The sequence below is a fragment of the Balaenoptera ricei genome, chromosome 15 (genome assembly GCF_028023285.1).
Source record: "Balaenoptera ricei isolate mBalRic1 chromosome 15, mBalRic1.hap2, whole genome shotgun sequence".
Classification (NCBI taxonomy): domain Eukaryota; kingdom Metazoa; phylum Chordata; class Mammalia; order Artiodactyla; family Balaenopteridae; genus Balaenoptera; species Balaenoptera ricei.
In genome coordinates this window covers 83,530,192-83,550,082 of record NC_082653.1, presented here as the reverse complement: position 1 = coordinate 83,550,082, position 19,891 = coordinate 83,530,192, and the positions used below count along the sequence as shown (strand labels likewise).

General features: G+C 43.8%; 1 protein-coding gene across 1 annotated transcript in view; it reads right to left on the bottom strand.

Annotated features, from left to right (window-relative positions):
• Window positions 1–1,646: 1,646 nt before the first annotated feature.
• The window catches only part of KPNA7 (karyopherin subunit alpha 7), a 32,813-nt gene continuing 14,568 nt past the window's right edge, over window positions 1,647–19,891 (bottom strand). Inside the window, exons 3-10 of the mRNA XM_059897805.1 lie at window positions 18,696–18,778; window positions 17,997–18,265; window positions 16,530–16,612; window positions 13,994–14,257; window positions 11,864–12,097; window positions 10,186–10,368; window positions 6,443–6,589; window positions 1,647–1,775 (exon numbers count right to left, since the gene is read on the bottom strand). Coding sequence (XP_059753788.1) covers window positions 1,647–1,775; window positions 6,443–6,589; window positions 10,186–10,368; window positions 11,864–12,097; window positions 13,994–14,257; window positions 16,530–16,612; window positions 17,997–18,265; window positions 18,696–18,778 — 1,392 coding nt within the window. The remainder of the gene's footprint in view (window positions 1,776–6,442; window positions 6,590–10,185; window positions 10,369–11,863; window positions 12,098–13,993; window positions 14,258–16,529; window positions 16,613–17,996; window positions 18,266–18,695; window positions 18,779–19,891) is intronic.

Here is a 19,891-nt window from a genome sequence, read left to right as displayed (position 1 = left end):
AAAAAAAAAAAAAAAGGGAGGGGTATGTTGACTCAAACTGGAAGGGAAACCGCAAACATAAAACTAGTTGTGCTGGGGACCCTGGTCGGGGAACTAAGATCCCACATGCCGCGTGGTGTGGCAAAAAAAAAAAAGTTGTGCTGGAGTGGAAGGATTATCTTTTTTCCCATTCTTAGTTTTGTCTTTCATTTTTTAAAGTATATTTATATATAATAGATAAGATATTATATATACACTAGTACTATATTTGATATATAATTTATATATTTTTTGCATATTTTTAACTTAAAAATTCAAATTTTATACACTATCTTGACAGAATGAGATGTAATAGAGCTTTTGGATTTAAATAATAACTAGTTATGGTTTAGTTTTTCACTCTTCATGTGTGTCAGTTAAGATTCTTTCAGTTGCAAGCAACAGAAACTAACTATAGCTACTTTAAAAAAGACAATCTAGGGAATTCCCTGGTGATCCAGTGGTTAGGACTCAGCGTTTTCACTGCCGTGGCCGGGGTTCAATCCCTGGTCAGGGAACTAAGATCCTGAAAGCCGCGTGGCGCAGCCAAGATATATATCTCTCTCTATACAAGACAATCTATGGGAGGAATATGGGAGAATGTATAGGACCAAAGGGCGGCCTTGGAGAAGCAGGAAGCAGGCAACCACTGAGGACATCCACTCCACTGAGTGTGAAGCCTGGCCGCTGAAGCAAACACTTCCCAACTCTCTGTTTCTTCTGGGCTCAATCCCTGGGTCTCAGATTCAAGGTCCTCAGAGAGTGAGATTCTGCTTAGCCAAAGACGTGCCCAACTAGGAGGTCCTGAGCTGATGAACAAAAGAGGGAGTTGAGAGGAATCTCCCAGGTCCCCTCCATTTCCATGTGGGAGAGCAGAACCCTTAGAGGATCCCATCCCCCCAACACGGCCCTCAGCAGCTGGCGGAGTCACCCCAAAAGGAGACGAGGATACTGAGTGGAAAGCCCAGTGTCCACTGAATCATAGATTTGTTCTCACCACTGGATGAGAAGCTGGTGAGACCACGAACTGCCTTCCAGCCATATTTTGGATGGACACCCACACATCTTTCCTCCTTACCTCTCAAGGACCAGCAAAGGCCATGCTTTGGGCATGACATTTCCGTGTGACGCTTCAGAGCAAAATATAACTTGATTTAATCTCTACACTCACATCATACAGATCGAGTCCAATCCTCCTTTAAACATACCCCACATCCATTCCCACACCACCTAGTACTGTGTTTCTAGGTCTTTCCCATCCCAGTCACTCTCTCCCTTTGACCACTGCCCACCCAGCTCTCCTTGAAGAATGTCCTATATTAACAGGCATTACATGACAAGGAAAAGGGAAGGGGGCCCACAGTCAAATAAATATAAGAAATACTGGTTAAACTGCAACTCAAAGTTTGTCTAGGTAGCTATAGACCATCCTACTCTGAAGATTTTCCTTGAAGATCCTGAAAGGCAACCACTAAACCACATGTTCTTAGGAGATGGAGTCCACGTGGCTTTAAAGTACAAGTGGTTTAACTGCATTTTTGATAGATGGAGGTGAAAGTGTGGAAAATTTTATTATCATTCAAGTTTTAAAAGCTTTATACCTGTGGTACACCAAGGGGAAGGGGTTCTTAAAGAAGTGACTCTTTGGGTCTGGTCCCTGGTTTAGGAGTTGTGGAGCTTTGGTATGTGTTTGTTAAGTGCTTTAAGAATTCATGATCTTCGTCCCGGACTGGTAAGGTTGTGCCAGTTTCTTCTTCCTTCAGGGGAGAAGAGACACTGTTATACCTCCAGGCTCTCAGCACATTATTCCTGCACAATTGACTCCTTCACATCTTCTGTGGATTAGAATTTGCTCTGTTAGACTTGAGGCTCCCTCAGAGAAGAGATCAAAGGAGAGAAGCATTGAACTATTGCTCAGGATGGACCTTAAATGCAGTTTGTGCGTGTGGTGAAACATACATCCCGTAAAATTTACCCTTTTTCACCACGAAGTAGACAATTCAGTGGCATTACTTCGCCACCACCACCATCTGTCTCCAGAGCTTTATCATCATTTCAAACCAAAACTCTGTACCCATTAAACAACTCCCCGTTCCCATCTCCCTCCCAGCCTCTGGCAACCACCCTTTTACTTCCTGTCTCTATGAATTTGACCACTCCAGGTCCCTCATGTAAGTGGAATCATACAGTATTTGTCCTTTTATGTCTGGCTTTTTTTTTTTGGCCACACCGCGTGGCATGTGGGATCCAGTTCCCCCAACCAGGGATCAAACCTGCGCCCCTTGCCTTGGAAGGGCAGAGTCTTAACCACTGGACCTCCAGGGAAGTCCCCTGTGTCTGGCTTATTTTTAAAAGCAGTTTCGCTATAGAGAACATTAACCTTACATTGAGTTAAGGGTATGATAGGTGTAGCAATTGCTTCTAGATCAGAAGTCTTTAACTTGGAGCCCTTGGAGGAGTCCTCAGGAGCCGTCTCCCTTTTAAGGGATGAGTTTCCTAATTACAAGGTTTTCTTAGGAGCCTTTAATCCAGAAGATGCTAATCACTGTTCTGGGTCTCCTCTGCTCTGAGAGCCTCCTCTTGGTCCCAAACTAAGATTAGCTGCCGCTCACTAGGAAGAGCTACCAATCTGGTCATATTTACTGTATGGCTCTGGATTTTGCTAATGACTCAAGTTTGATACCTAACAGAGTGTAAACCCCTAGTCCCATGTTTACCTGGCCACTTAGGAACTTTGATCTCACCTTCCTCATATGAAAAATATCTAATGGAAAACTACAAAGAGTCAATGAATCTACGACAAAGGAGGCGAGACTATACAATGGGGAAAAGACAGCCTCTTCAATAAATGGTGTTGGGAAAACTGGACAGTTACATACAAAAGAATCAAACTGTACTACTTTCTCAAACCATATACAAAAATAAACTCAAAATGGATTAAAGACTTAAATATAAAACCTGAAACCATAAAACTTCTGGAAGAAAACATAGACACCAGTCTTAGTAATATTTTTTTTGGATAGGTCTCCTCCGGCAAGGGCAACAAAAGCAAAAATAAACAAATGGTACTATAGAAAATGAAAAAGCTTTTTGCGTAGCAAAGAAAACTACCAACAAAATGAAAAGGTCTGCCTACTGGATGGGAAAAGATATTTGTAAATGATATATCTGATATGGGGTTAATATCCAAAATATACAAAGAACTCATACAACTCAGCATCAAAAAAAAAAACCTGATTAAAAATGGGCAGAGGAACTGAGCAGACATTTTCCCAAAGAAGACATACAGATGGGCAACAGGCACACGAAAAGATGCTCAGCATCACCAATCATCAAGGAAGTGCAAATCAAAACCACAGTGAGGTATCACCTCACACCTGTCACAGTGACTATTACTAAAAATACAACAAATAAAAAGTGTTGGCGAGGGTGTGGAGAAAAGGGAACCCTCGTGCACTGCTGGTGGGAATGTAAGATGGTGCAGCCACTGTGGAAAAGGGTATGGAGGTTCCTCAAAAAAATTAAAAACAGAACTACCATATGATACAGTAACTCCACTCCTGGGTATATACCCAAAGAAAATGAAGACACTAATATGAAAAGATACATGCATCCCAATGTTTATAGCAGCATTATTTACAATAGAAAAAATATGGAAGCAACCTAAGTGCCCACTGATAGATGAATGGATAAATAAGATATGACATATATATATATATGTACACACAATGGAACATTACTCAGCCATAAAAAGAATGCAGTCTTGCCATTTGCAACAACATGGATGGACCTAGAGGGCACTGTGCTAAGTGAAGTAAGTCAGACAAACACAAATACTGTGTGATTTCACTTATATATGGAATCTAAAAAGCAAAACAAACACAACAGAAACAGAGTCATAGGTAGAGAGAACAAACAGGTGGTTGCCAGAGGGAAGGGGGGTGAAAGAAATAGGTGAGGGAGATTAGGAGGTACAGACTTCTAGTTATAATATAAATGAGTCATGGGTATGAAATATACAGTATGGGGAATATAGTAATATGTAATATCTTTGTATGGCAACATATGGTAACTAGACTTACCTTGATCATTTCCTATACATTTAAAAAGGTATAGAAATATCAAATCACTATACTGTGTATCAGGAACTAACGTAGTGTTATAGGTTAATTATACTTCAAAACCAAGCAGACTCATAGTAAAAGAGATCAGATTTGTGGTAACCAGAGGTGCGGGGGTTGGAGGGGAAGGCAAATTGGATGAAGGCGGTCAAAGGGTAAAAACTTCTAGTTACAAGATAAATAGTTATCAGGGATGTAATGTGCAACATGAGTAATATAATTAACACTGCTGGGACTTCCCTGGTGGTGCAGTGGTTAAGAATCCGCCTGCCAATGCAGGGGACACGGGTTTGATACCTGGTCCGGGAAGATCCCACATGCCGCACAGCAACTAAGCCTGTGCACCACAACTACTGAGCCTGCGCTCTAGAGCTCACAAGCCACAACTACTGAAGCCCGTGCGCCTACAGCCCGTGCTCCGCAGCAAGAGAAGCCACCACAATGAGAAGACCGTGCACCACAACAAAGAGTAGCCCTCGCTCGCCACAACTAGAGAAAGCCTGTGCGCAGCAACAAAGACCCAATGCAGCCAAAAATACATATATTAATAAATTAATAAATTAATTAACTAACTAATTAATTAAAAAGACACTGCTGTATGTTATATACGAAAGTTGTTAGAGTAAATCTTATGAGTTCTCATCACAAGGAAAAAAATTTTTTTCTTCCATTTCTTTTATTTTATACCTATGATATGATGGATGTTCACTAAACTAATTGTGCTAATCATTTCATGATGTATGTACATCAAATCATTATGCTGTACACCTTAAACTTATACAGTGCTCTATGTCAATTATATCTCAATAAAACTGGAAGAGAAAAACCACAGTGGGATACCACTTCATACCCATTAAAATGGCTATGATCAAAAAACAAAACACAAGAAAACAAACAAACAAAACAACAACAACAAAAAGAAACAGAAAGCAAGCGTTGGTGAAGATGTTGAAAAATGGGAACCTTTGTGTGTTGATGTAAAATGGTACATACACTATGGATAACAATATGGTGGTTCCTCAAAAATGAAAAACAAAATTACCATATTATCCAACAATTCCACTTCTGGGTATCTACCCCAAAGAGATAAAAGGAGGAATTCGGACATATCTGTACTCCCATATTCATAGCAGCATTATTCATAATAGCCAAAAGGACAACCCAAGTGTCCATCAATGAATAGATGAATAAAATGTAGTATATCCATACAATAGAGTATTATTTAGGCTTAAGGGGGGAAATTTTGACAAATGCTACAGCACAGATGAAACTTGAAGACATTATGCTAAGTGAAAAAAGCCAGTCACAAATGGACAAATACCATACAATTCCTCTTATGAGGCACTTAGTAGTCAAATTCACAGAGACAGAAAGTAAGATGGTGGTTACCAGGGCCTGGCGGGGTGTTGGGGGGGTGGGGTGGGAAATGGGGCATTTATTGTTTAATGGGGACAGAGTTTTCATTTGGAAAAGTTCTGGAGATGGATGGTGGTGATGGTTGCACAACAGTGTGAAATGTACCTAATGCCAGTGAACTGTACACTTAAAAATGATTTACACAGTAGGGACTTCCCCAGCCAAAGAAATTAACACATTGTAAATCATCTATATGTCAATAAAAAAATTAATTAAATTAATAAATTAATTAAAATTAATCTAGTGATTAAGACTCTGTCTTCCAGTGCAGGGGCTGCGGTGTGATCCCTGGTCAGGGAACTAAGATCCCACATGCTGTGGGGTGTGGCCAAAAATTAAAAAAAAAAAGATTTACATGGTAAATTTTATGTTACATATGTTTTACTATAATAAAAAGTTTTTAAAAAGTATCTAATGCTCTCTGATCATTATTCCCTGCTCCTGCAGGAATTTTGGGAGACTTTTATAGAGTTCATTCCCAATCAACATATTCTGGAAAGAGACAAAATGCAGTAAGTAGCAAAAAGGTTGTTCAAAAGCTGGGCCTGCCTTCATTGTTTGTATTTCTCAGTACAAAGTCACTACAGCATCATACTCCTTTCTTCCCCCTCTCCCTCCCCCAAGAGAGGCGAGTAGGGGAAAACAAAAACAAAAACAAGAGTGAAATTCTACACCAGAGGCAGCACGACAAACTTCTATGAGATTAATGGGTCTAGAACAGCTTCCAGGAGCCAGGAAGCTGCCACTCAAAGGTGGTCTGGATAACATGGATGGGGAGAAACTCAGGGCCAAGTCATGAGAGAAGTCCGCCTGTCCATCACCCACCTCCCAGGATCAGCTCAGGTACCTGCCAGGTGATCACCTGCCCAGGAGGTCTGGGCACTTACCTCACAGAAGTGTCTCTCAGTAATGTTCAGAGCAGTCAGGGCAATCTGACGGTTCTCGTGAAGTTGCAAAGCCTCAATTCTATCAATCCCGCCGAGTCCTTCTATCAGCAGACACATGTTTTCCTTCTGAGAAATCTTCTCTGCTGCCTGTGGGACGTAGAAGAGTGAGACTCTGCACCAAAGCCCTTAGGACGTGGGGCTTCACCTCAGCGGAATCGGACGAAAGCCACCCGTTCCAGAATGGGCAGTTGCAGTGTTATTTTCCCAGACTGATTTAAAATTGCATTGTCTTCCTCTCATTTTGGATATTTGTCATCTGTCTATTGAGGTTTATCTTCACTGCACAAAATACAGTTTTTTGTTTTTTTTTTTGGCTCAATATGCCATCATCTATATATCCATCCCTGAACACTATTTGGTAGGTATCTCCCTTCTAATTGATGGAGATTGTTTTAAAAACAGAGAAAAGAATGTTCAAGCGATGCTATGTAAATGCAGATGCTCTGGCCCTGCGCACCCTGGAAAGCCTTGAGGGGTCGGGCAGGAGACCCTGGGCGACACAAGCCACACCATGGCAACTGATGAGGTCCCTGGGAACAAATGATGTGATTTGATTTAATCCAATGCTGATCACTGGATTTCTCGTGCATGGGTATTCACTCACTCAACATTTGTACATCTACTACAGGCAAGGCACACAAAACTAGAAATAAAGGTAGGATTTAGAGACAGCCTTCTCATAACTCACACTATCGGGGGAGACAATAATTGCTGTAGTATAGAAAGTATAATATCCTGGGATAAACCATACTGGAAAAGAATATTAAAAAGAACGTATATATGTATATAACTGAATCACTTCGCTGTTCAGCAGAAATTAACACATTGTAAATCATCTATACTTCAATAAAAAAATTAATTAAAAAAAGAAAGTATAATAAATGATCAGAGTTTTAATTTATAGGAAGAAGATGTGCACAAGAGGCTTGGAAAGTATCAAGTTCTTCATGGATATTACGGTGCCAGGGTCCATCACAGGGTAACAGCATCCCCAAGAGAAGGAATGGCCAGGACAAAGTTGTGAGGGAATAAGTGTTGCATGTTTAGAGAAAAGGGAGTAGTCCAGCTAAATAGAATATTTGGGGGAAGTGGAGAGAGAGAAAGAAACAACTTTGGCATCCTGTAGGGTTCTGCTGACTATTTTGTGAACAGTAATAAAAACAAACGAACAAAAAACCCAAACCTTCCTATGGATCAAATTAAATATTGTTTAGGCCAGAATTTATCTGATGAGAGTTTGCACTTTTATCTAAGCCTTGATACCTTCTAGTCCTATCTGTACATCCAAAATGAGCTCTTGGCTTTCAGTGAAAAAAATGGAGGTAAGAACCAATGTGCTAGGTGAGCCTCCAAGAAAACTGGGAAGTGAGGGATGCCCCAGGCCAGGGCAGCAGGAGCCCTGGAGAAGGATTCTGGACTTTGACAGAATGGCAGATGGCCCCCAAGTTACTTCAAAGAACCACAACTGCACTCTGCTGCCCACTTGAAACTGTTTTCTATCTCATCTTGATTTTTCTTAGTGTCCCACGTGCCACTATCTGATATAGGGGCTTCACTGGTCCATCAGATGGGATTTGCCCAGACTCTCCCAAGAAAAAAAATCCCAAGTGTTTAATTCAAATGAATGAGATGAACTTAAATTTCTATAGCCCCCCAAGTGTGCTTTCACACATTTTTTATGTCCGACTTTGCCTCTGGTTGCCAAGTGTGTACTCTGTGTCTGTGATTTGCTCAAGGTCTAAGCGTCTAATTGGGCTGTTTCCAATCTGTTCTTGACTCAGGTCAGTTCTTTCCAGGACAGTTACATGAAAAGGATGCTTTAAGTGAACTTTTACAAGGAGTCCTCTGGGGACTTCCCTGGTGGTCCAGTCGTTAAGCATCTGCCTGCCAATGCAGGAGACACGGGTTCGAGCCCTGGTGCAGGAAGGTCCCACATGCCACGGAGCAACTAAGCCCATGTACCACAACTATTGAGCCCGTGCTCTAGAGTCCCCAAGCTGCAACTACTGAGCCCCCAAGCCACAACTACTGAGCCCACGTGCTGCAACTACTGAGCCCACATGCTCTGGGGCCCGTGTGCTGCAACTACTGAAGCTCTCACGCCTAGAACCCATGCTCTGCAACAAGAGAAGCCACCGCAATGAGAAGTCCACGCACCACAACGAAGAGTAGCCACAACTAGAGAAAGCCTGCATGCAGCAGTGAAGACCCAGCACAGCCAAAAATAAATAAATAAAAATAAATAAAAGGAGTCCTCCGGTGTTACTTTGAAACTTTTCAAATGGCTTAGTCACATATGAAAAGACCTTAACCAAATGAATATTGCCAGCCTCCACGATGGCCTGAGATGATCCCAGCCTCTGGGTATTTATGCCCCTGTGTAGCCCCCTCCCATGTTGAAATGGACTGATCTGTGTAACCAATAGGATGCTGTTGAAATAACCTCCTTCACAGGTCATAAAAGACACTGGGGCTTCCACTTTGCTTTCTAAGGTCACTTGCTTCAGGGGAAGCCAGTTGCCATGATGTGAGGGCACTCAAGCAGTCCCAGGGAATCCATGTGGTGAGAATAACTTTCCAGGCATGTGAGTGGGTCAACTTGGAAGCTGATCCTCCAGTCTCCACCAAGCCTTCAGATGAAACTGCAGCCCCAGTTTCCATCTTGAACTTCATGAAAGACCCTGAGCCAGAACCATCCAACTATGCTGCCTCCAGATTCCTAACCCCAGAAATCATGTGAGATAATAAATGTTTGTTTTAAGCCACCAAGGAGTAATTTGTTGTTCAGTATACAACCGACACAAATAGTATGTAAATATTGGCTTAACTTACACTTCAGAAATAAGACTTTTCTAGAATTCTAATTCAAGGCTTTGTAGTCCATTTTCCCAGCCACATAGCCAAATGGAAAAGGAACTCTAGTATGGTCCCTCGAGATCTATCATTGCTAACGTCCTGCTGCTTCCTTCAAGTATATTCTATGTTTCAGTCTTCCGAAAGAGCCAGCCACGTGGCTCATTGACTATTTTTTTCCTTGCTTCAGACCTTTGATTCGTTTCTCCATCTCACTCAGAGCAAGTCCACGTTCTCACAGACCTTCCGTGATCTGGCCCCTGGGTCCCTTGAGCCTGTTTCCCACCACCTTTCATCCCTTTGTTCTGCTCTGGCCACATCCCCCCTCCTTGCTTTTTAAGGTTTCCTTCACCTAGAGTGCTCTTTCCCAGGTATCCACAGGACTCACTCACTTCTTTCAGGTCTTTGCTCAAACATCCTTCCTCAGTGAAGTTTCTCCTAACTACTACATATAAGAGATCACCATCCCCTCTCCACTCTGGGCCATCAGTAACTACCCCTCTATCAGATATATTTTACCCGTAAATCTCTATCTGATGCGTCTGTTCCCCTCCCCCCTAATACATAAGCTCTATAGAACAAGGACTTTGCTTTGTCATTTCCTGAGCATCTAAAACAGTGCTGGGCACACAAACACTTATCTGAGAAAATGAAGATGATGGACCTTCTTTGAAAGGCCTCTTCTCTTGTCATCCACAGGATGTGTGGACAAAGGGAGGGGTTGAGGAAGTGGAGAGGAAAAGAGAATCCTAGTTAGGTTTTAAGGACCAAATTAAACATCTTAACTTAGAGACTGCTATTTAGAAACCCACCTGTTCAGAACAGCTCACCTGGAGGATAAAAAAGAGGATGTCGAGAATGATGAGAACAATTTTGGTGTCTGGGATGGTGAGAAGATTTATTAGTGGCTCCAAGACTCCAGCCTGGACCAGCTGGATTAACTGGTCCACGGTGCCCCCAGTTGTGAAGTTAGCCACTGTCCAGACAGCCTCTTTCTGGACTTTAAATTCTCCCTGCAGAGAGAGAACATTTCCATTCTTGACAGATCCTGAAGAATTTAAATATAGTGATGCAAACATGGTTCAATTTCTAGGTAGGCTGGACTACCTAATTCCCAGGACTGTATGTGCAATTTACACAGAATCCCTTGGCAACCTGCCTTTAGTTTTTGAGCAGAAGACAGGATCTTTGAGAAGTCAAGGAGGAGGAAAGGCAGACTCATGTGGGGTCTTAAGAGGGAGGTTCTAAGTCCAAACAGACTCACTTTCTTAAGTCAGGTTATCGGAAAAAGAAAACCAACATCACCCAATCAATACAAATTAGGGATTTTAGGTTATAGTGACCCATGTCTACATTTCTAGTCTTTCTGCTCCAGTAAAACTTTGGACGAGAAGCTCCAAAGCTCCAAAGCTGAGCACACAGCCTGGAGGGGACGGAGGAAAGCCACTGAAATATCGCTCAATGCATCCCTTACATTTATAAAAAGCACTTGGCCCAGAGAGAAGGGAGTCATTCACAGATTCTTCTATCCCTTTGCAGGAGGAGTTATTCCCATTTTATGGCTGGGGAAAACTGACTCAGTTTGAAATAAAGTTAAAAAAAAACAAACAAAAACAAAAAACGTATGGCTCCAAGCAAGCTATAGTTCAAAAGGCGCAGTTTGAAAAAAGATTACTCCTTGATTCTGACTAGATGTTTCTGATTAGAATATGTACAGACTCACAGCAGGATAGGAAGTGTCCCATAGACCGGAAGATGCCATGATTTGGGTAGTACACCTGGGCTAGCTTTTCCTACCTAATGTACACCTGGGAACCCACCATCCAACCTGAGAGCAGGACACAGCCAGTGTCTCCTTTTCCCCATCCTACTCAGGAACCTCTGTCCGCAACCCCAGGTCACCACTCCTGACTTGTTTCACAAGTCAATGGTTTAAACATAGCTCATCCACTAAAAGGTGACAAAAAGAAATGCTGACAGTCGTAATTGTCCTGGGGAAAGGAAGTGGGAATCAGGAGGAAGAAGGAAGCTTTACTGTATTTCTACTGTTATATCTGGATTTTCTGTATATATTACCCCTTTCATCAATGTGATTTTTACACTGCAAAGGCCACCTTTCTTCAGTGTAGAATATCACTGTAACCCGATACGTTTTTCCTCCTCAAACAAAACCAAACCAAACCTCATCCCTTTTTGCCAAGGAGAGTAGATGTCAGATTCTTTTAACGCTAGAGATAAGCCAGTATTTACCAGCTCAAGATTCTTCTGGATATTTGAGCTGTGGGATCACCTTTTCACGGGCCAATGCTTGTTGAGTCTTCTAAATTTTTAATGGATTGTCCAAAATGGGATGCCCCTTTCTTTTTTTCAGAGAGAGTTAGGAAACTAATGTTTCATAGGTTCATCGTGATCTCAATTAGTTTTGCTTCTCAGCGTGCCTCTGAAGAGTTAAAGGAGTTCAACACAGGGCCCGCTGGAGGGTAACCTTTTGTCACGTGGGCCACTTACGTTTTCTAGAACAGCCACCAAGGGAGGCAGCGCACCACAAGCGATCAGCTGCTGGATATGCTGGCGGGGCCCCGCGGCCACGTTGCTTAGCGCCCAGGCTGCCTCCTTCTGGATGGAGGAGCGGGGGTGTGTGAGGAGCTGGGGCAGCACAGCCAGGATGCCCGCGTCCAGGGCCAGCTGGGTCTGGTGGTCCGTCCCTGTGACAATGTTCCCCACCGTGCGCAGAGAGGGGGTCTGGAAGAACAAGGTGAGAAAGCGTCACCAAGTACCGTGAGTTCATCACCGTGGAAGGCGACCATCGCCCCAAGCTCCGCGCCCTCCCAAACATCCGTCGTGCTGTGCTGATGGTTTTCTGGAAGCCTGTGAACAATGATTATACCCACGATCCTTATTGATTCTGTGCATCCATGGCTGTTTACATAGTTTAAAGGTACTCGCCAGCCTCCCAGTACTTCCAGCTCAAGTGGGATAGAGGTCAAGAGATATATTATCAAATGATGCTGTCCTTTTCATATCCTTACATTGGGAAAATTGGTAAATTGATGGCTGTCTTTACAATGTAATAACTTCTACTGAATTTGTATTTAGCACGAGTATCAAGTTTCTGTTGTCGAGACTTCCCTGGTGGCGCAGTGGTTAAGAATCCACCTGCCAACGCAGGGGACACGGGTTCCAGCCCTAGCGTGGGAAGATCCCACATGCCGCGGAGCAACTAAGCCCGTGCGCCACAACTACTGAGCCAGCACTCTAGAGCCCACGAGCCACAGCTACTGAGCCCGCGAGCCACAACTACTGAAGCCCGCGTGCCTAGAGCCTGTGCTCCGCAACAAGTGAAGCCACCGCAATGAGAAGCCCGTGCACCGCAACGAAGAGTAGCCCCTGCTCGCTGCAACTAGAGAAAGCTCGCGCGAAGCAACAAAGACCTAATGCAGCCAAAAATAAAATATAAATAAATTTATTTAAATAAATAAATAAATAAATAAATAGTCAACAACCACAAACCACTTTGGGAATGAGGCTGGTCCCTATAATTAACCTCATTTTTAAAAAAAAGTTTCTGTTGTATATGTTATTAGAGCTAGTGAAATCTCAGTGGCATTTTTGTTTTGGTGTATTCATAAAGCTTCTCTCAATAACTTTGAAGGTCCCCAGGATGGGTCTATGATTGGGCTTAAGACAACTGTCCTAGGAGAGCTGACTGTGGATTTATTTTGGTTTCTCTGTATGGTAGTGGCAGCCCCAGCACAGCCCATCAACAGTTCTAGAGTTTTCCTAGTCTATCATGCTAGGTATCTGCTACTCGAGTGAGAGATGTTAGAAGTGCCATAGGCCAATCACAGCCTTGCCAGGACTGCCGCAGTTGGGCCCCAAGCCCCCACGATAAACAGCTTCTTGAAGATGTTGTCTTCACACCTTCCATGCCCCCAGCACTATCCCCAAACTAACCTTGACTCCTGAGGAATGTTACCCTCATCTCAGAACAGATGATTGCTAAGACTGCATAATATACAATATTAGGCATAGAAATCAAAAGGGGTACCCATGCTTCAAACTACATTTTCAAGAAGTATATTATGTAAGTGACATATGTCTCAGAGTCAAGTATTTGACCTTGGTTTTACTTACTTTTCTCCTATATCTGAAGTAGTCTAAGAGAACCAGCTGGGGAGAGGATAAGGGGGAACTATCTTTTATACTTGAGTAAGAAATTCAAATGTTACGAGCTTCACGTTAAAATACACACACAGACACACAAACATGCACACCAACTTGTTAACATCTACATGCATAGACCAGTAGAATGAAAGGCCACAAAAGAATAGTTCACTGGGTGGAGGGATTATAAGCAATTTTAATTGGTGCTCTTCTATCTTTTCTAGTTATCAGACCAAGAAAAAGTAAGTCACTGAATACCCACTAGGATTTTGGATCAAAGTCGATTCAAGTCTTTGGCTACAGAGTAGCAGAGACCAGGGAAATGCAGATGAACAGCTTTGTTCCAGGTAAAGGATGAACGTCAGCTGTGAAAGGCTTGGGGGTGGGAGAGAACAGAACCTGCTCGAGTGACGATGACCCACAGACTCTAATCTGAAGGCCCCTACAGAGACCAACACGACCCAGGACACTTACCAAGACATTGAGTTCTGAGCTGCTCATGAGCTCAACCAGCCTGGGCAGGACCCCCGTGTCCACCACTTGGCCGATGCGTGTATCACAGCCGTCGGTGAGGTAGGACAGAGCCCAGCAGGTGTCTGAGAGAACCTCTCCGTCTGGGTGCCACAGGAGGTGGAAGAGGGCGGGCAACATCTGCTTCACTGCGTGATCAGAAGGGTATGGGTTCTTGTTCCGGCACAGATTGGACAAGGTCCATGCGATGTTCCGCAGGAATGTGACCTGTAACAAAGAGACTGTCTCCAGCACAGGATGCAAAAAAGGAAAACACCAGTGGCAATGTGTCCTGACCATCTTTGATCAATAGGATTGACCCGCATGAACCCAAGCCTTTGAGCTTCAAACAGGAATTTATTCTAGGTAATAAGTATAGGAGGAACGCAGAGAATGAGCTTTGTTTTATATGCAAACGTCAGATGGAGATTTCCTTATATTCTTCAAAATGTCCTTCCCCACTTGACTCGATTGATGACCTAATTTCATTTCTCACTGATGAAACAAAGATCAAGCAGGAGTTACTTGGTCTTCCCACCAGCCTGTGAACTCTACCAACATGTCCTAACCACGTTTTTGACCTTCTGTTTGAAGATCAGTCTTCCCATCCGTCCCCAGGATCACCTCTCTCCTCTGGATCAGTCCCACCAGTATAGAAACACACTCTGCGACATTCAACCCCTACCCTTGTGCCTCTCCAGCCATCACCCCACTTCTATTTTTCAGAATCCATCCTCAAGCAGGCATCCATATTCACTGCCTATCTTCTTCTTCTACCCCTTCTAGTCTGGTTTCTCCCCCTACTTCTTTGGAGTTAGTGATGAAATCAGCTCCTTCCAAGTCACCAAATCCAAGCTTTTTGAAAAAGCTCTTTTTGCCATCTGTGACACCAAGCCTGGTTTTGTATTGCCAAATGGGCTGTTCCCTCTCATTCTTCTTGGCAGGTTCTACTGAGTTCTGAATTTCAGAGCCCTCAGGACTTGGTCCTGGTTTTCCTCACACTCTAGAGCAGAGGTCAGCCAACTTTTTCTGTAAAAGGCCAGATAGTAAAGTTTTTCAACTTTGCAGGCCAGGTGGTCTCTGTTGCAACTTATCCATTCTGCCCTCGTAACACTGCAAAATCCACAGACAATATGTATGTAAATGAATGGGCATGGCTGTTTACTTCAAATAAATAAAACTTTATTTAAAAAAACAAGCAGTTGGCCAGGTTAGATTGGCTGATCCCTGCTCTGGCTGACCTTGCCCAGCTGGATGACACATACATGCACAATCATCTAGATAGACCTGCATATCTATCTGTCTGTTGTTGCTGCAATGGTGCCTCTCACTGGCTTCAACTTAATAGGTACAACTAAGGCTCCGATTCCCTCTTCCCTCTATCCTCCCCACATCTCTAGGAGGACAGTGCTCTAAACTAACTAACCTGAAACCCGAGGGCATCCTTGCTTCTTTCTGTCTCCCCCTTCTATGCCCATCACAGCAGCAACCCAGGTCCATCTGCTTCTCCATCTCCCTCTGCTATAATCCTACAGCAAGCAGCCAGAATGGTCTTTCTGGAAAATCAGGCCACTTTACTTCCTGCCTTGAAATCCTCCAAAGCCTTCCTTTTGCCACCAAGATGATGTCTAAGTCCCTCGTCCTACTTGTCATCTTATATTGCTCTCTCCTTGTAAGCTCCCTTGGTCATGCCAGCCTTTTTCCGGTTCAACCATATCAGGTTCTCTCTCACCTTGAAGGCAGGGCATGTATTCCCTTGACTTTTGGAAGCTGCTTTCTCTTCATTTTTGTTTGAGGCAAATCTAGAACCCAAATTTCATTCCTAACCCAGGGAGTCCTCTAGTGTTGCCACAGCAATCAACTTGGACCCTAAGCTTCCAACTTAGACCCTATTTATTACCCAGGAACAGAACTGGTGAGCCACTAATTCTGTCTGTGCCCCTGGAACAGAGAGCTCAGTCATCTACTTTTGCAGGATTGTAAGCTTAGAAAAACTTGAATGGATCTCTTCTAATCCCCACTGCCCCCCCCCCAAAGAAAGATCAGCACTACTGCCCTTGAGGACAAATTTGGATCAACTTCTACCCAAAGTAATATTCAGTCCTAGGCCTTGTTCATCATTGCTATCGTTAGGGGGCCGGGCAGCAACCACGTGGCCTAGCATTGATTTGGAATTACATCCCCCATTTCCCAACTTTGGGAACCTGTTACCTAACTAGGTTACCTCATTAAAAAGACACACACTGGGGACCTCCCTGGTGGTCCAGTGGTTAAGAATCTGCCTTCCAATGCAGGGAACATGGGTTCAATCCCTGGTCAGTGAACTAAGAGCCCACATGCCATGGGGCAACTAAGCTGCACACTGCACCTTCTGAGCCCACGCACCACAACTAGAGAGAAGCCTGCGTACCGCAACGAAGAGCCCGCATGCCACAACTAAGACCCGACGCAGCCAAATAAATAAACGAATAAATAAAATTAATTTTAAAAAGACATTCACTGGTATACTTGATGAAACCAGGGTCAGCAGATGTGGAATGGCATCACCCAAGATAACGTTGTCTCTGAATTTTGGTCCATCACCTACAAATGGACAAGAACATGACACTCAAAGAGGGAACAGAGAGTCCTGGGGTGGGTGAGTAATTCTTCACAAGTCTCTGCAAAGGGGGAGAGGCCAAAACTCATTCCTGGGTTGGGCAAGTAGATAGTATAGCCATGAACTAGACCCTGGGTCTCTGACATGTTGGTTGAGTAGATGGCCTGACGTGGAAATCAGGCACCACACAGCAGGGATTGCTATAAGCAGAGTCTCTGGACCCATCAAGAAGTCAGCCAACTGGGCCCAGGCAGCACGTTCTAAATGCTGGTGGAATTTCACAGCATGGTTCTCAGGAGACAAAGGCCACTATGGACCAAATTGTCTTCCCAGAAGGCTTTGGCATGGGGCAGTAACTTCCAAATGCAACTCAGAACAAAGTCTGGGAGATGGATAGATTCTAGCCATCAGTTGTCTGCTACTTTGGCTAGAATACCAATTTTAGACCCTAGACGTCTCAGTCTGTAATTCTTCAATCATCAGGCAAGGTATAAGTTACACTACACCACCCGATTTTGCCTGTTCCTTACTGCACTAAGCAAAATGAGAGACGAAATCTCTGTAATAGTTGCTTTATTTCTGCAAGCTTTTAAAAAGTAGACTTATTTTATATTCTGTGTTTGCTAATTCCATCCTCTGAAGTCCTTGGAGGTCTAATCACATTGTTTGCTTCTGCTGACTCAGTCATAGTGGATTGTTGACTTTCTGAACTTGAAATTGCTAATATTTGGCTGATCTTAATTTGTCAGAATCCTGAGGGGCCCGACTGAGTTTGTTTCCCCCAGAGAGCGTCACATTTATATTCAGCCAGGGATCCTGGAGTTCCCAACCTGACAGCATTCATTCCCCAGCTTGTGTTTTCCTGGACCACGCAGGGAATACAACATCCAGTCCCAAATCTATGAGGCCAGTCTTAGGATTCTGTTTTCAGGGGAGACTTTTATCCTAAACTAAGCAGGCATTTTCGTGTGTATTCCCTGGGCAACTTTCACTGAAGGTAGAATTCTTTTAGGGTACTGGGTGATGTAAGGGTCTGTCATAAAATCCCCACGATGCATGAGCCAAAGACTTGTCTTTTGTTCCTGAAGCCACTAAGCCCTGAGGCTGTAGGACCCCAGTCTTGGCAGGTGTCCCTAGGCAGCCTGGAGCTTCAGAACATACCATGTCTTCTAGCTTCAGCTTCAATTTTTGGCCTCTGAACTTGACTCTGAATTTTGGAAAGGCCCATTCTACTCTTCCCAGCATTGCTAGGTATTTATACTTAAAGTGTCTGATCTACAATACTACCCAAAGAATTCCCATTGCATGCCACTCACAAGGCCCACCGTTTTCTTTGCCCCCTGCCCCCCACCGAGGGGAGAGGCTCACCTGCTATATTACCAAGGGCCCACACTGCCTGTTCACACACAGTCATATGAGGGGAAGACAGGAGCTCAACCAAGGGCTGGATGGCCCCTCCGTCCACGACAGCACGAGTCAGCTCCGAAGTACCAGAGGCAATATTGGTCAGAGCCCAGGCTGCCTCGAGCTGCAAGCGGGGATGAAGGGATGACTTCAGGAACTCCACCAGCCTGGGAATGAGCCCTGCGTCAACAATCAGCTTCAGAGGAGGGTTCTTTTCCCGGGACAGCATTTTCCTTCGCAGTGTAAGAGAAAAGACAAGAACATGTCCTGTGAGGCAGGTAAGAAGAACCTCCTTTATGGATGTTCTTGGCATTCCTAACTATCAAATGAAACAAACCACTGGGCCAGAGCTCCTTCATATCCTAGAGTTCAGCCTGTAACACTCTGCAGTGATGAAGCAATATTTTTCCCTTTAGTTATTATCTATGAGCCGCCATTCCTGTTGAGGCCAATTTAAATTAAGCTATTCGTCTCTGACCACACTTGCATATCTTAAAGTTGTTCTCAAGGACAGTGTAGAGGAGCAATTTCATCTCACTTTTGGATGGACTGGCCTTTTCTTATATTGTGTGGGCATTCTGCCACTGCCAAGAAACCAAATAGGCTGCTGGAACCCATTTCTAGCTATGCATCTGTCAACAATACAAGTCTGTTTGGCGATACCTGGCTGCCTGGGTGGCCTGGAAACATAGTTCTGGATCTGAGGCATTGACACCATTGATTATTTCTTGCAGGGTGAGGCTGACCTGCAAGGAGACATACATTCAAGTCAGAGTCTCTGCCAAAAGGAACCATAGGTCATCTAGTCTAGCCATCTATCTGATTAGAAGAAGCTGGCTTGAACACTATGTCTCAATGTGTATGCTGGTCTGTATTAGGGGAAGGAAGAACATTTGGTGGTCTCAAAGATTTGTGGGACACTCCCCATGCTCTGGAGGATAGGTAATTCCTATCATCACTTGGATCCCCAGCACCTTTTTATCCCATGCAGTAAGAACATGCTAGTGGGTGGCAGCAAAAATGGGAGAACAAGGACCTCAAAATTCTCTCCTCCATAAAAGCAACAAGAAACCTGAAAAATAGAATCAACTTTTTTAGAACTCTGGAAACTGACCAAAGGTTTGCAGCAATTTGTTTTATTCAAGCTGAAAAGGGTTTATTCAAGAAAAATGTCTAAATCTCAGTAAGAACAGCAAGGTTTATGGCATTTTGCCTTGCCTTATTCCCACTCCTCCTCCCACAGCTCCGTGGTAGCTTTGAAAACCAACAGCCCAGCAGCCACTGGAGGAGGCAGAACAGGTTGGTGCTCCCTTAAAGCCTCACTCCCAGAGAATTATTATTATTCGATGCTTCTAGTGGTTTCCTGGGAGATTCCATTTGTAAGATTCTATTTTATTTGACTCAGAGCTCACACAATGCAAAAAGTCTTTTCCCTGGAGGTATTTGTTAAAAACAGTTAGAGGAAGTGGTTCAACTTCACAGCTGCTTGGGGTGGGGGGTGGGGGGGTTAGATAACAGCTGGGGGCAAACAATAGACTAACCAAAAAACTTAAAAGGCAAAGCTGGGAATGAGATGTTCATTAGGGCTTTGAGAGCTCCAACATGTTCCTGAAAATCTAGAAGGTCACATGCCTCTATAGAACTGTTGCACATGCTCACAGAAAATGGAGGAGACCCTGAGGTCTCACCTCTGGCTGACTTTGAGGCTCTGTGCAAGCAGGAAGTGAAGGTTTAAGGCAGCATTGTCAACTTCCTGGTTGAATGTTGAAGGCATGCCCCAACATGCACACAGAATGCCTTGGCAAAGATTGGGTGAATTTTTGCTTCCAAGTGTGTAAGGAAATCTCTGTCCAATCATT